At 34.4% G+C, this 17,975-nt stretch overlaps 1 protein-coding gene across 5 annotated transcripts in view; it reads right to left on the bottom strand.

The window, feature by feature from the left end:
• The window catches only part of LOC121424892 (serine/threonine-protein kinase 32B-like), a 101,979-nt gene that overhangs the window by 2,520 nt on the left and 81,484 nt on the right, over positions 1 to 17,975 (bottom strand). For all 5 annotated transcript variants that reach the window (XM_041620753.1, XM_041620752.1, XM_041620751.1 and 2 more), the window contains 7 exons: positions 15,261 to 15,298; positions 10,416 to 10,505; positions 8,991 to 9,094; positions 7,435 to 7,551; positions 5,203 to 5,328; positions 4,328 to 4,453; positions 2,891 to 2,955 (listed from right to left, as the gene is read on the bottom strand). In XM_041620753.1, the coding sequence (XP_041476687.1) occupies positions 2,891 to 2,955; positions 4,328 to 4,453; positions 5,203 to 5,328; positions 7,435 to 7,551; positions 8,991 to 9,094; positions 10,416 to 10,505; positions 15,261 to 15,298 (666 nt within the window). The remainder of the gene's footprint in view (positions 1 to 2,890; positions 2,956 to 4,327; positions 4,454 to 5,202; positions 5,329 to 7,434; positions 7,552 to 8,990; positions 9,095 to 10,415; positions 10,506 to 15,260; positions 15,299 to 17,975) is intronic.

Here is a 17,975-nt window from a genome sequence, read left to right as displayed (position 1 = left end):
CCCCGTTGCATAAAAGTATTACGGTAAATTTGCCATCCAATGGTAAAACTACCATGGTAACGATGATTAACAGCCAATCAAAATCAAGTATTCCATGCATGTTACCATTGGATGGCAAAGTTACTATAATGGTATCTCTTGATGTATACATACATTGGTAAAAGGTATAGTTCTTACAGGTAAATGATGGTCTAGAACAGCGCTTCTTAAACGGTGGGCCTCGGGCAGCGAAGCCCTCTCAGGTGGGCTGCGAAAAGCTCCAGGGTGAGAAAAAAAAATTGTAGAAAAACTGTTGTATATTGACCTGTCCGAATATGGTATGTCCGATCAGTCTATGCGGGTCAAGCAAAACTGAAGCACGCTTATCATGCATGTTGCAAAGCATGCACACTAGGATGGTTTTAATTGTTGCCCATTTACCGGAAATTTGCGAATGCAGATTAGTTCTCCGTGTTTGTTTCAAATGTGATTCAGAGCTTTGCGTTCAAATTTCACCATACATTTTTTCATTAAAATTGACGTTTTCTTAAAATTTGGGCCTCGAAAAAAATCTGAGAGTCAAAGTGGTCGTCGAGTAAAAAAAGATTGATAAGCGCTGGTCTAGAAGTCACAAATAGTTCAATTTCACTAAATGAATTATAGTGTTATTCACATACATGTACATGTAAAATATTAATCCCTGAACATCCATATCCTTAATACTAAATAGGTTCATTATTGCGGATTGAAATAATCGCTAGAGGGTATTCATTTGTCTCGCAATCTACTATGGTCAACAAGGAAATTCGTGATCACTCTCGCAAAAAGTGTTCACTGGCTTTCTAGGAAATTCGTGATCACTCTCGCAAAAAGTGTTCACTAGCTTACAAGTTCACGAGCTTTCGAGTGCCGCTGCAACTCTTTATCAAGTGAGTAGATTGCGAGACAAATGAATACCCTCTAGCGATTATCCATATCCTTGTACAAGTTTGTGGGTAAGGCCTCAGAATATGAACCACAAGGTCCAGAGGAACAGTAGTATCATTCTTCTGAAAGACTTTAGTCTACATTGACAACTCTTCATTATGCTTCATGTGTATTCAGGTGGATCTGATAGTGATTTTTTTCCAGTGGAAGAGCCGTGGTGAAGTGGTTCTGACTCTCGCCTTGTAAACAGAGGGTCGTGTGTTTGAATCCACCGCAGTCTGGCGTCCTTTTGCAAGGCGTTAATCCACACTTTGCCACTCTCGACCCAGGTGCTAAATGGGTATCCGGTAGGATGCGAAAGATATTGTATGTTTGATTTTGCCAGCGCCATAATGAGGATGTGATGAATGCAAGGAATGCTCCCCAGGGAGTGGAAATTGTGCACTTTTCATGTGGGATTGAAATGAATCCAATGACTGGGGTAATCATATGCTGTAACGCGCTTTGAGCCATTCTGGGAAAAGTGCTTTATAAGAATTGGCTCTTATCATTATAATTATTATTATTATTATTTTGCATAGCATTGTGAACGACTCATTTGGTGAATAATTGGAATATTCCCCAGGGAGTGGGAATGTGAGTGGGAACAATAAATCAAAACATAATAATTAGTTAATGATGATTTATAAACTGATGAGATACATCATATGTCATATCAAAATACATCATATATCAAATCACAAATACAATAGACAAATGACCTACCAATGTAAAGCTTAGAATCTCCTCTTTCATCTGATATTACTTAGATTATTCCCATTCATGCATGAGTGAGCAAAAACAATTTGAAGAGGGGATACCAAAAACCCATTTGGCGGGTGGTATCTGAATTTCAAAAGGATAATGACATGCCTAAAAAAGTTCAATATCTGCTCTTTTATTTGATACCTTAATCACAAAAAATGGTCAAGAAGTAAAAAAGTTATGATCCCTCGAAACAATGCTTGTATTTCCATAATTTCATTAAATAAACGTGTTTTCACAAGTTTCCCACAGAAGATATCGCACGGTAACAAAAGAGTTAATGCATGGCTAGTTGTGAACAAAACGGAGTGTCGAGTGAGTTTGAACGCTAGCCTGTAAAACCTCTTCATTTTATGAAATTATTGAAATTCAAGCCTTATTTCAAATAACCAGAACTTTCTTATTCCTTGACCATTTTCTGTAATTGAGTTATCAAATTAAAGAGCAGATATTGAACTTTTTAACAATGTGGTTTTCTTTTTAAAACCCAGATACGGCCCGCCAAGTGACTTTTGGGAATATCCTTTTCAAATTGTTTTTGCTCACTCATGCGTAAATGAGAAATAATGTAAGTAATTTCAGATGAAAGAGGAGATTCTAAGCTTTAAAATGGTAGGTCATTTGTCTATTGTATTTGTGATTAAGTTATGATAAATCATCGATAAATCTCGGTTTTGTTTTTTGTGGGACGCACTGTATAGATGGTCTTTGTAGGTTTGCATGGTGGAGTTTATACAGTGGAGAAGATTTACGGTTCACCATGTGTAATATGAAGAAGGAAGGAAAATACAGGTAGAAAGATTGAAATGGAAAGACGAGATAGAATGAACAGAGAAAATTAGAAGTATTCTTTTCTTGAAAGTGAGTGAAGTCTTGGAAAAGGACTGTAAACCAGATGAGATGAACTGAATATGGCTTGAGTAGCGATGGTTTGAATAGTAGCAGGTTGAAGTGCTACTACCGGTACTCAAACCATCGCTACTCAAGCCATATTCAGCTCATCTCATCTGGCTTACAGTCCTTATCAAGACTTCACTCACTTTCAAGAAAAGAATACTTCTAATTTTCTCTGTTCATTCTATCTCGTCTTTCCATTTAAATCTTTCTGCCTGTATTTTCCTTCCTTCTTCATATTACACATGGTGAACCGTAAATCTTCTTTCACGTTACGTATACATACCTTTCCCTGTTGTAGACTCTAAACTCTGCACTCAGTGTGTCTAATGAACCTTGCATTTCTTCATCCTGTTAAGTATACAAACATTTAAAAAAAAAGTAGTGAGTGAGTAAATGTAACACTTACAGTACATTTTCAGGGTTGAAACAGTTATACTCAGGACAGTTATCACCTGACTCATTTCTATATGTATATACTTTGCTTCAACTTAACTCAAAGTCCAATTTTATGCAGAAATCTTACACAAAATGGTTACATTCCGACTCTTCACTCTCGTCCAAACTCAATAAAGCAATCACCACCTCCTTGAGCTAAGTAAACTCTTCTTTAACCCTACATAATTATGTTGGCAGAAATTATGTGACTTACATGAAGTGTCTTTTTCCCCTGATTAAACTGAATTAATTAGATGCTGCCTCTCCATTTATCCAATATGGCATTCTTTACCAATGAATGTCAGAAACTCTTCTCTATTATCTTCATTCAAACAACAGTTAAAAAGTCAACTCCTTGGCGCTTATTAATATGTACATAACTGTTCTTTACATACATACATGCATAGTCGGGGGGGGGGGGGGGTTGGGTTGGGTTATTAGTTGTAAGTATCATATAAATACAATATATCTTTATCATTGATAGAAGTTTTATCCGTTCAGTATTTCAAATAACTGTATTTTGTATTCTATCATTTACCAATTAATATATTTTTTGGGGTGATCCCACTTAACAAGCATACTGCTTTCATGGGCATCCAATTTTCCTGATATATACATATAATGAACTGTTATGCATCTTTTTAAAAGTATGTGTATGATACGTCATATGTATAATGTCTCATTTTTATACTTTGCAATGTTTGTTTGTATATTCTTGACTTTGTATATTTTGAATGGAAAATAAATGAATTCAATCAATCTATCAATATTAAAATTGGGGATAAAATCTTCAGTACACACTTTTTATCTACTAATAGCCACCCCCCAAAAAAATAAATATATATATAAATATATATATATATATATATAACACAGTGCTTGACAGCATGATGGTTATTTTAGTCCTACTCAACATTTTATGAAATGCTTGCACATAAGATTGATTTAGTTTTGTAATATATATTTGTGTTTGATTACATAATGCTTTGAACAGATAGTTAATTAAACCAAATGCATTATAATGCATGGATGTAATTTAAGTGAAATGTGTAATATCTAAAAGAAATAGGAAATTAAAGAAACATTTAAAAGAGCCCAAAAAATAGATGATGAAAAGGGCCTGCAGCCATCCCCCTCCCCTCACTTGATTCCATGCCTTGGGATTATAAGGAGTTTGATGTGCTATGAGGGCACAAGCTTTTAGAGAAAGATCAAAGGAGAGCAATATTAGGGGGGGACCCAAAGAAGCCAAGGAAAGACGGAGGGTTTAAGGAACAGATCTTACTATTTCTTTACTGTCTTTGGCTCTTGAACTCTGCTTAGCTAGTCTCTTTTTCTTCTTGTGGAGTGGTTTTGCTTCAATTATCATCTCTTCAAGTTCAAAGGTCGGGTCACAGTTCAGGTGGTCTCTCTATAAAGAGATATAAACATTATTCCACCAGATCTTGATCTTACAGTTCATCAACACTTGTATACCTATTCCATTTGATTACTAACGGTACAGAACATAAATGTATGATAGCAATTCCATAAGGGACAGTATGTACAGTATATCTGACCCCCTTCATTGAACATTCCTCAAATAATTTGTCTGTTTTTGTCTCTAATTCATATGAAAATTTGTACTGATAGTCAAATTATCATGACTTTGGCAGCTTGTGGAGTGAGGAAAGAATGTAGAAAAATGGGGTTAGGCATAGAAAAAGTTGATTCTTTGTAGAATAGACATAAAGAAGATACAAAATCAGTACATCTTTGGCAATATATTGTTCATTTCCTTCTAAATTTACTGACATTTTCAACATCCTTTTCACTTTGTGTCCAAGAAAAGAGTCATTATTAACAAACATACTCGGGTTATGATGACAATCAAATATATTTTTTTAATAAAGGAATAATCTTTCACCCTTGCAAATATATATATTGACAATTAGTAGAATGGCAATAAGTAGAAAATTACAAAATTAGATGATATAAATTGAAATACCAATTTCTTTGCTATTCAAACAAACAGAATATTTTCAAGTGAATGTATATAGAAAATATATAAAAATATATGAATTACATAAAGCATATGGATGATATTTATCCCAAATACATACACAATCATCATGGATATTGAGACATAAGAAAATGATGAAATTTGTAATTGTTACTTACCGGTGGCACAAATGACGGTCTGATCGACATACTTAATACAATGTCCCAGTCTACATCAGCCATGAATGAATGTTTCGAAAGAGATTGTAAATCTGATATCCTCTCAATAGGGTCTATCGATAAAAGCTGAATTAAAAAAAAATAAATCAAGAAAAGAAATGTGTTTAATAGGGGTCAGACAGTATCTTAACTGTGTAGAACAGGTATATAGTTTATAATGAAAAAAAAAACGTTTTGATGGTGGAATGAAGAAATGGTCGATAAGAAATGAAAATGGAAGAGATTGAGTTGGAATTGAAAGGTAAAACAGAGCTAAATAAGAGAGACGATTAATCATTAGTGAGGTGGAAAACAGAGGGTGAAGTCCTTAAAAGGACTGTTAACAAGTGATGTGATGACTTGGAAGATTTATCTGGATTTTATTAATAATAGGGCCCCGTCTTACAAAGAGTTACGTTTGATCCAATCAATCATAACTTTATGGAAATCCATCAGTGTCACAATTTTTTTCTACAGGAAATTTGCAAAATGTCCTTTGCAAACAAAGGAGAACACCCCAAATTGTCAAGAAATCAATGAATTTATGGATATACATTAATATCTATAATTTTTTGAACATGCATTTCATATGTTGACTTTGCTGGCTTTCCATAGTTGCGATTGATTGGATCCATCGCAAGTCTTTGTAAGATGGGCCCCTGATATTTAATTGGTTTTGCATATTCCCTGAATCTAGGGAGACCATTCTTGACAAGGCTTCATGAAAAAGAAGTTACTTGCATGTACATGAATGACAATCCCCAATTTTGTTTAACCCCTAAACAATTCTTATTGCTGTTGACAGATCAGGGAATGATAAAATCTTGTGATGTAATGTCAGCATTGATGCCTCTGGCTATGTATCTCCTCTGTTTCTCACATCAGTGAGATGATCAAGACAGTATGACGTCACATCCCTGAAGTGCATACTGTCACTCATTCTACACGGCAAGAGATAAAGTACAAAGGCCTCTGAGAAAAACAGTGGGGTCTGCTGCAGAAATAGTTACAATCAATCACAACTCCAAAAATCAAATGCAACTAGTCTTGATTTACAACCTAATGGATGCGTGCACTCATATCTTGCAGACTGCCATTCATTCTACCATGCAAGAGATAAAGTACAAAGGCCTGTGATAAACAACAAAGAGCGGCCAGTTGCAAAAAGAGTTGGAATCAATTGCAAGTTGGTTTACACCCAATCAGAACTGTGCATTTACATGTATGACTTGCATATGATTTCCTGCGTTGTGTGTAAATGCATCTATTTTTGCTGTTGTATGGGCACCAGGTGGATGATGAATTCCTTTTAAGAAACTGCATAAGCCAATACAATTTTCCCATTGCTTCATGGTTATGTTCATGATTCCGTTGTCGTTTTCGTGAGCAGTTCACAAAAGTGGGCATTTGGCAAAGTTGGGCGTGCAAACTTTATGAAATATAAATTCACCCAAAATGTTCTAGATTATAAATTGGAAGGTACATATACCAGTATGACTAGTTCATACCACTTCTATGAGTAAAGTGGGGAACAGATTATAGATCTAGTTTTCTAACCTATCGTACAAGGTTGTTTAGGAGGACCTCCCTTTTAAGAGGTAATGGAAGGTATCAGTATCCACAGTTTATACATGTTAATAGGACCTTCTAAGGAAGGATTCCATATTAAATTGTATTATAATGCATGTAATACAAATGATGCAAATAATACAAATAATGCACGTAATACAAATAATGCAAATAATACAAATAATGCACGTAAGCACGTGCATGCAGGGCCAAATAATGAACAATGCGCTAGAAGAGCCAATGGATATACCGCACCGAGGTCCGCAGGACCGAACTATTCATTTTGCGAGTAAAGTGCAGAATTCATTATTTACGTCCTCTATGCACAAAAATGCATGCATTGTTTGTTTTATACAACCCCCCTCCTCCCTATGTTACTGAATTGCCCCGAATGTTATATTTGATCTACCGGTAAATTCTAGATAATTCCTGACCAGACCTCGCACTATCCTGCACTATGACATCAGAGTGCAGGATAGTACTTTTGGTGTGACGTCAGAGTGTAGGATAGTGCATTTTGGATGCAATAGTGCAAGTTGCTGAATATCATGTGATCCGATTTGGACCAATCAGATTACAGAACATTCTTGGGAGTTGTATACTACCAGTATCACTGATTCTCACCTGTCTAATGAGGTCTGCTAGGGAAGGGTGCCACGTTGATGGGTAATGCACAGTAGTGGTGGAAAACAGGTGCTGGATGTCGGAAACGGAGGAGTTTGCATGGATGTCGTATGGTCTCTATACAGAACATAAAGAAATTTTTTAAAATGCATATCGTGACGAACTATCATTTAAATACAGTGCAATACATTCAATGGGGTCTCAAGCTACCTCTGAATTAGGTTACCTAAATAATCCAATGAAAGTTGTCATAATCCCTCTACTCTGTATTAAACTTGTACTCCAAAAGCCAAAGTACAATAAAAAAAAAAGAACCTGAAAAATAGAATTTGACTGGAATTCAATATGAATGTGTACAAAATGCAACCCATTCTTGTTTAACCATTTTCTTTTCATATTAGTGATGCTTTAAAGCCAACAGAAGGATTTGGAAAAAAAAATTATTGAATATAGAGCTTTAAAAACATCAGCTCGTAACAACTTGTATCATCCAGATTGTTTTAAGTACCATACTTATATTTTTAAGCTGAATGAATTCTTAGGGGATAATACTGATTTTAATTCAATGTCTATAAAAACATTGTTTCTCATTGCACTCTTTTGATACTGGAAACAAATTTGATGACATTTTTCCAAATTTTCTGACAATAACTCATAGCAGGTAGCACAAAGTACATGAACATTATATCATCCATCTTTCACAACACTCAGCCTAACAAGCCAGCAAATAACATTACATCTGCAACCAATGCTGTCGACAACTTCAAAATACATCGCTACACAATATAACTGTATTCCCAACACATCGCATCCAATACTAGGAAACCCTTTCATAATGCCATTACCGCAGACTTTGTACATATATGTTGTCTGTGCTGGGTTGCCAGTGTACGGACAAACAAAACTCAGAAACCCAATAGGCAACTGTCAACACAAGCATGGAGATCTCTCTGCCTATTCCATGTATCAGACGGTTCGTACTAGAAGATCTGGCCAGCATATTCAAGACAATGCATACACAGGATTGAATGCATCAGACTGCATTTACACTTTCCCCTCAGGCAGTGCAAGACTTATACCCTTTTGTACTTTTATACCCTTCTATATTCGTAGAATGTAAGAAAAGCTGACATTTTGGTTAACAGCGAGAAGTGAACAAGGGCTTCCACTTGAAAAACAGAAATATGAGTTGACTTTCAGAATTCAGCCAGATAATTAAATTCCTTTGTGTCATGGTGCCATCTTCAAAAGAATGAATATAGTGAATTGATTAATAAAGTGCATTTTCATATTTCAGGAACATTCTATTCTAGATCTGACAAAGATTTTAAAGGCCTGGTCCCACTGGCCGACGGACACAAAACATACTCATAATGGATGCAGCAGATGAGCAAAATTTTGGGGTGGCTCCATCTGTTTTCATCTGCTCCAGACAATGGACAAAATGGGCAAATGAAATCACAGTGGACAACAACTCCCAGATCTTTTTAGCTCCTAGCTCTCCAATTATAAAACTTGAATTCCTTCTGAGCTGCTGTTCTATTTATTTTGATTACCTTTGTTCTAAGCATTTCATAGGCACATACACCAAGTGACCACCAATCAACGGGGTAAGAGTAACCTTTGCAATCGTCTGTGGCTGTCTGGAAGATTTCTGGAGCTAAAGAATTAAAACAAGAAAAAAAGTAGAATTTGTAGAAATACCTTATTTTTATCTATATACAATTATACAGTGCGTCCCAGAAAAAACGAAACCGAGATTTAGCGATGATTTATCATAACCTAATCATAAATAAAATAGACAAATAACCTACCAATGTAAAGCTTAGAATCTCCTCTTTCATCTAGTATTACTTAGATTATTCCTCATTCACGCATGAGTGAGCAAAAACAATTTGAAGAAAGGATACCATAAACTCATTTGGCAGGGGGTATCTGAATTTCACAAAGAAAATCACATGCCTAAAAAGTTCAATATCTGCTCTTTTATTTGATACCTTGATCACAGAAATGGTCAAGAAGTAAAAAAGTTATGATCCCTCGAAACAATGCTCGTATTCCCATAATTTCATTAAATAAACGTGTTTCCACCGGTTTCCTACAGAAGCTATCGCATGGTAACAAAAGACTTAATGCATGGCTGATCGTCAACAAAACGGAGTGTCGAGTAAGTTTGAATGCTAGCCTGTAAAACCTCTTCTTTTTATGAAATTATTGAAAATCAAGCCTTATTTCAAATAACCAGAACTTTGTTATCTCTTGACCATTTTCTGTAATTGAGGTATCAAATTAAAGAGCAGATATTGAACTTTTTAAAAATTTGGTTTTCTTTTTAAAACCCAGATACGGCTCGCCAAGTGACTTATTGGTATCCCCTTTCCAAATTGTTTTTGCTCACTCATGCGTGAATGAAAAATAATCAAAGTAATTTCAGATGAAAGAAGAGATTCTAAGCTTTAAAATGGTAGGTCATTTGTCTATTGTACTTGTGATTAAGTTATGATAAATCATCAATAAATCTTGGTTTTGTTTTTTGTGGGACGCACTGTATATTAATTGTGAGGTGCTAGTTGGCAATAAGCATCAAATATCCATAGATCCCTTGCATGTGGAATTCTCTATATCTTAAAAGAATGGATAAGAAAGTGTGATGGGAATTTATAACTTTGTTTGCTCTGCTATCAAGAAAATCACCCCATGCTAGGAACCATCATTACCATATGAATCATTGTTAATTATTTATTCATTATCGTTGTTTATAATTCTTTTTTATTATTTATAATCATTTTTATTTTCATTGTCATTATCATTATCATCACTGCATTATCAATATCTTCAACATAATAAAAATAGTATCAAAATAAATTATTGTAATGAATACGTTGCTAAACCTAACCAAAAAACTTATAGATAAAACAAATCCTAATCTAAAAAATAATAAACTTTATTATTCAAAATTCAATCAAGATTGTTCTACGTACCCATATAAGGTTTCGTTCCAGACATTGATGTACCATACACGTTGGCTTTTACGATTGTCGCTATATTGAAGTCTGTAATGTGAACATGACCTGCAAAATATAAAAAATCATATAGTCATTACCAAGAAAAAAATATTTTGTATGCATTCACACAGGTGCTGATCATAAACAGAGGGCTTTAGATATCCATAAATTCGCTGTTCAAATTTTCACCCCAAAATCAATAGATGAAAAGAATTCCAGTTTGTCAAATAACTTGAATATTACATAACATTATAGCAGAATCAACATTCTTTACCCCTAACTTAAAGTCTAGGCAGGAATTTAAAATGGTTACATCTTGCAGACGACTAACGCAAAGCCTCTCAAAGGCCCCACAAGAAGGCCTTACAACAGCCTCGCAATCAGAAGATGATTGAGAACGATTACCCTTAATAAAGTGAGGTCAAAATGGTAAGATGCTTCGATTGACCTCCACCATTAGCTACCAGTATTGTGCGTTTAACCTAATTACATCTCATATCCAGTGATGGGCTTTAAACTAATTAGATCTCATATTATGTATCGCCCTCTCATAAAACCTCCTTAATTACGTTATCAAGGCCGATTCTAGGAAAACTCAAGCATTTGCATCCACATATCAATTAACAATACAGAGCTTCAACAATTTCTACACTGCCCACAACTGCTGCAGAAAAAAGTCATTTAAAATTCATTAATCAAGTTGAAATTTAGACTACTAGAATTAGACTGGCATCCTGTTTTTTCTCTGTAATGGATGTTGTCATGGTAACATGTGAATCGTCAGTGAGTGGAAGGCTTCTACACCCAAGGGATGATGGTGTTTGCATGTAAATAACACCATTTTCAGAAGCCTGGTAGCTTGCATGTGAAATAGTCTTACATGTTACATAGCCCCGGGCAATACAGATAAGGCAGGCAAACGCAAGAATGGAGTTCTAACACATCCACACTAAATTGCTATCTATGTCATGTTGGACAGTTCTGTTGATGCAAAGATTCCATCTAGAATACATGCATAACTCTACATCATCAGCGGATATGCCAATTCATATTCCCCTTCATGTTATTCTAAATTTTTGTTTGTTTGTTTTTTTGCTTTAATTTGCAAGTATATACCAAAAAAGTCAGTGGAGAAGTTACATTAGCTACTAAAGGTCATTAACAGCATGCATATCTGGTACGAACTTTGTTTTGTGTCTTGTAGAGCCGACATTACAAAAACATTCATTGACTTCTCAAGTGCTGTACTATAGGAATTCTGAAACCTATATTCAACTTTCAAAAACGTTAACATTACAAATTAAGAACCCCATAAAAAATATGGGTGGGAAAACAATAAACCTTTCAATGCATTTAATTCTCAATACTATCACTGAAAAGGGTGTGCATTTATTTAAAAGCGCTGTTCTCTTAAAGTTGTCGTAACAACCCAGTCCTGAATAAAACAATAATAACAAGGTAAAAGGTAAAGGTAGCAAGGTGAACGAGGTAAAAGAGGCTTATTCAAGGATTGCTATGATCACAAATACACTTGTTAATATGTTAATTATTTCACAAGAAAGGATATTTTGTTTTCACCGTTCAGTTCTTATTGTTTGTTACACAAGTCACAAGAGCCCTCCTACAAAACAAAACTCAATAAAATAAAGAATCCTGTTTAAAATAAGTTTGCAAAAGCATTTCTCTGATCAAAAATTTTGTAACAATTTTCAAGATAACACTGAGAAAGCTGTACGCATTCCACCTCATTGCTCTCTGTAAGAGTTCTCCTTACCTTGCAGGGGCAAATAGAATAGTTGAAAATTCAATGAGGTTGCTACAATTTAGCAAGGAGAAACTTGAATCTACTTGAACGCATTCTTTCTCTTCCTGTACTCGACTGAACGCATGTTATCAACACTCTTTGACTGCCCTGGGGCGGGGGACATCTGTCACATTATACATTCTACGACACACAGCCAAGCTCTACCACTATGCAGTATTCCAACCAAACCTTCTTTTTTGCATTTTCTTCACATCTTTAAGTACCAACCAGAAAATTATGAACATGAACTTTGATTGTTCTTTTCCAGTTTTCCAGAGCTATATTACAAAGTGATTTCTGGGGAATGAAGGGGGAAGGATGGAGGAATAAGGGGTAATGAAATAACCAGAAATGAAGAAAAGGCAAGTTATTTTTCTTAAATGACAGGTGCCACTGAGTCATTCAAAACACTAGTTAAATGAATTTATATTTTATTAAATTAAATGAATTCAAATGAGTACTGCTTTCACTTACAAATTCTAACTAATAAATTCATCAGTCTAATCATGTTTGTATTTGCTGTTTTCTAATCGATTTTTTAAATCATGATTCATGTTGTTGTTTTAAATTTGAAAATCAACATTGAACACACCCATAGTCAATTTGACTCCAAGTAATGTCAGTTGGGAGTCAAATCTGTTCCGAGTCAAAATGACTTGTTTTCAGCATTAGTTTGACTCAAAATTTAGTGATTTTCAACTGATGTCAAACCATTCTGAGTGAAATTAATTCCTAAAGGCCTGGTCACACCGCCCGAGCGTTGTTGGAGCGGTCGGGAGATAGGGTAGAATTTCGCTCACAAAATTTGGGAAAAAATCGGAAACAAAAACAACAATTGAAATCAAAAATGGTGAACGGTAGCGAGTGGTGATGATTTTTTTCTCTCCGCTCCACGACCGCTCCACAACGCTCGGGCGGTGTGACCAGGCCTTTAGAGTTAACCTGAATTTCATAGAACAGTACCTTATCAATATCAATGTACTGTAATGGGCTTGAATGCACAAAAAGAATTTTAATTATCTTAATATTAGACGTTGTCACACACAATTTACAAGTAACAATGGCCAGAGCCTGCCTGGCCGGTTTTGACAAATTAATTTTAAAGTGTATGAATTAAGTGGTCAATTAATTCAGGAAGGCAAGGTTTCAGTTAACAATCAAAATGACCAGGTAGCCGTGTTGGAATTACATCATGCATGATTGGTCATGTTATTAGTTTTCTTTTCTACTCATTACTTGTACTTTAAAAATATAAGACCTTGTACTGTTAAAGCTTCAATAATGAAAAATAATAAGGAAAAGGAAGAGAATTGCAAAAATGATAGAAAAGGCAAAAGGACAGAAACTGAAATTAAAAAAAATATCCAGGAAATTGATTTCATTTTCCTGGAATTCTCCCCATAACCAAATTATCCTTTGTAACCAATCACCCGGGATCTTTTAGATACATGTATCCAGATATTTAAAGACATAGGCCCAAGTTCTGAAGTCAGGTTTAACTTTATCATGGCCTAACTCTGTGCAATAACTATGGAAATCCCAAAATGTCACAATTTCCTTTACATTGCACGTTTTTTATGATTAATGCACTCTTTCCTAACTCATGAATGGTGAAGACAACTATTTTATTTATCCATCCCAAAAAAGTTAAGAATGATTTGAGAGAAAAAACGAGCTGATACATTAAAATTCTACCTTTAGACATTTCGCCTGTGATTTTACGAATTGGCACAAACCTAATTATCAGTCAAATTTTCGAAAGCCTGTGATTTACTAGATTGATTTGCCAAATTTCATATAAAAATTGGTCTTATTTAATAAGTAAGGGCATATCTAATATTTTTTTACGAACCAGCTTAACACCATCCTTTGATTTTTAATACAAACTGGCTCAAACCATTCTTTGTGTACTACCAAGACTCTGGAATGGCGCGCACAGGTCAAATACCCAACCTAGATGTAGCATTTGTGCTTTGCGCAGGGTTTGTGCCTCTAAGAAAACATGCGCATGGCATGAATTATTTTACGAAACGGCTCAAACTATGGTTTATGCAGCTAAAAAACAGTGTGCATGGTGAGTGTAATTCATTAACAGGCTACAACCCCTTTTGAATAAAAATTAGCAGCTTCTTAAATGCCTACAAGCGCTTCATATCAAATATTGGAAGAATAAATACGAATCACCGACAAAATTTTGTATATTACAAAAGAATAGAGTGTATGCTTTTAATTGGTATAAATAATTGATCTGGTTTCTTTCAAAGCGCTATTTTATGAGCGTCTTAAAAACATCCAAACTTTGAACGCAATTATCTCAAAATCTTGTTTTGGAGACCAGCCAAGGTTTGAACCAGTTTGTAAAATCACTACCGTTTTATGCCACTATTGGCTATCCATATTTAAACCACAACTTTAAACCAGAGTTTAAATTAAACCCGACTTCAGAATACGGGCCATATACTATACACACGGGCCATACAAATATTACAGACCACTCACACAGGCAGAATGTCCATTCGGCCCTTCAATATGTTTATGGTATTAACCTCTCATAATTGCGGAAATTAGCCCTCAAAATCCATTGCCAATTAAGGCCAAGCAGAGAGCGTGTATTATCATTTTAAGGTGAACCATGTGCCACTTGGCATGCTGATTCTGATGCAGTGGTATTGCACAGACAACAAACGCATGGAATCAACAAAATGGAATAAATAGAATTCAGTGAATTTAGCAAAACTGACAAATGAGCTTGTATGGTCATCATAAAGATATCTTGGATTTAATTTGTATGTTTTTAAAGATGTATCCTGTTCTTTTCTCACATGCAGTATAAAAACAGATTCAAACATAAAAGAAAGCCTTCACGATAAATAGGAATGAAAATAACAATAGCAATATGAGTTCATGAAAATTGAATTGAGAAGAAAAAGGGTCCACAATGAATTATCAGAACTTACTTAATATTTTCATCAATAAAAGATAACAAAATAAGAATTAACAAGACAGATATCACTTACCATCTTCATCTAATAAGATATTGTCTGGTTTGATGTCTCTGCAAAATTTTAAAAAAAGGAGAAAGGATTTTTTTTAGAGCGAGTGTTTTAATAGCCAGCCTTTGCTATAATTACATCAATAGTTCCATAGAGCGCATCCTAATTCAATTCATGCACAATGTAATACACATTGTCATTAATCATCAAAATCTGATTAACTCTCAACAGTGGAATTCATACTGGCATCTCTAACATGCTGAAACATGTAGTTTGGTGGACTGTTAAAGGTAAATGCCAGTTGTGGTAACGATATCAAAATGAGTTCGTACAGAATCCAATGAAATGACCACCAAAGTGTCTGTTTGTATAAATAAAAAATATGTGCCAAGGGATTCTGGAAGAAATTTTGTAACTGCTGAGAAATTAGCAAATAAGCACAGGATTTGGGTAGAGTGTCTGGCCCGACGCTCTAAGCAACAATAATACACTGTCCCACGTGCGCTTATCTGTGTTGGTGATCTTCAAGGTGAACATTTTTCAGCTTAGATTTCAAGATATGTAACTGTACCAGATCTAGATCCTAGATGATATAATGACAATTAAGCCTGGTTTTACAGACTTTCTCATGAAATCATTGTTTACTGCAACTACTGGCATTTCTCTTTAAAGTCTATCTTTAGTCTGCCAAAAATTCATGTCATTATTCCAATTTATCATTTACTAAAATTGTTGTTGGTCTGAATCCTATCCAACACAAGATGCTGCATTTTTTTTTCATTCTTTCAAATATAAAATAATTTTGCAAGCATGGAACTGGCTGAAAATTGTGTTCATGCTTTCTATCATGAAATACTAAGTGTAAAAAACATTCATTAGACAAATATATATATCATTGAGAGAAGGTGCAAAATATCCTCAAATTTTTCACACAAAAAAATAAAAGGATGAAAAAAGATACTGTTACTATACTTTTCTTGGAATGGAACATTACAGTGTATATACTTTACATCATTAAATTACAAAAACCTTAGACAAGCTTTGATGATAAACATTTAATAATTGCAATTGTTTATAGAAAGGATGGTTGATGGAACTAGCAGATGATTTGAACTTCCTACAACCAATTTATATTCATGTAAATACAATGCATGAAGCTGTTTTGATAATACTGTTATTTTTCAATTTGCATTTATCTCAGCCTGAAAAAAAATACAGACAAAATGTCAGTCGATGCATATTCGTCTATTTTCACGTTGCCATGACGATATATCTTCCCTGCTGCCTGATAATGTACATTCATTATCCTGGGATATTTGAGCTTTAATAACACGCCTGGTGAAATCCCCATGGAAATAGCCGAGGCACCCATTAACATTCACAAATGCTAGCTGGATTTGAAATATGCACATTAAACCGTTGGATCATAAAATTAGATCCAAATGTCATGCTAAATGGTGATTTCCGATGGTAAGATAGTGCATTCCAACAACTGTTAGCCTGCTACTAGAAGCTATGATACTAGAAAGGTCATACATACATAATTTGGAACAAATAGCAGCATTTTTTTATCAGGACATGAGCCTAATAACGGCCTTGTAACATAAAACTTAAAGGTCAAGGTCACCCCCAAAAATCTTGATTTTAATCAATAGAGAAAAATCAAAGCATAACGCTGAAAAAAATCGTCAAAATCGGATATAAAATAAGAAAGTTGTGGCATTTTAAAGTTTGCTTATTTTTCACAGAACAGTGATATGCACACTCACTATTTCTTTTGTTTATTGTTTGAATTATACAATATTTCATTTTTTTATAGATTTGACAATAAGGACCAACTTGACTGAACCATATAGTATTAAACAACGTTAATTCCACATGTTCAGGGAGGAATTAATCGTTGTTTCACTTGACAATGAGGAGAAAATTTGAATATTTCATATAATGAAATACAAAAGAAAAAGTGAGTGGATGACGACATTAGTCTCCTCATTTGCATACTGACCAGGATTATTTTGGGAAAATAAGCGAAACTTTGAAATGTCATAACTTTCTTATTTTCCGATTTTGATGAAATTTTCAGTGTTATGCTAGTTGGATTTTTCTATTTTTATTCAAATCAACTTTTTGTTGGGATGGACTTGTCCTTTAACAATTGAATGCAGGGCATATTTCTACAATTGATTGCATTGATTAATGTGTATGATCAATTTTAAAATAAACCCTATGATCAATTGTTATGCTTTATATTACAAGGTCCAGAAAGCCTTCAAACTTGCTTGAAAATTGGCCTTCAAGTTAGTTGACATTATTACCTCATACATTCTTCTGTGTAATATCAATAAATGGATACATAAAAATTCCTATAACAAACCTTTGGGAAAATCAATTTACAACATATTCGGTTGTTAAATGTTGCAAAGTATTCCATTAGGAATGTTTTATATTGGTCAGTTGATTTTTTGTTTATAAATGAAGACATAATTTTGCCTTACTCACTTTGAACACAATAATTCTATATTCACATCTACTATAGATAGGCTTGAAAATCAGAATTTTTCAGGGATGGTGGAGTTGCTTAAACTCCAAACTTTATGGATATCACATAACTACAGATGGGGTGAGGTTAGTGATCAGTTAAATTTTTAGGTTCAAACTTTGAAATTAAATCTTCTGAGATTTGAAAAGGTATCGTTGTAGGATTCAATTCAAATCTAGAATGCAACTGGACATGAAAAC

This window comes from Lytechinus variegatus, chromosome 12, assembly GCF_018143015.1.
Source record: "Lytechinus variegatus isolate NC3 chromosome 12, Lvar_3.0, whole genome shotgun sequence".
NCBI classification, from domain to species: domain Eukaryota; kingdom Metazoa; phylum Echinodermata; class Echinoidea; order Temnopleuroida; family Toxopneustidae; genus Lytechinus; species Lytechinus variegatus.
Note: the sequence above shows the minus strand (reverse complement) of the source record. Positions and strands in the feature narration are given on the sequence as shown.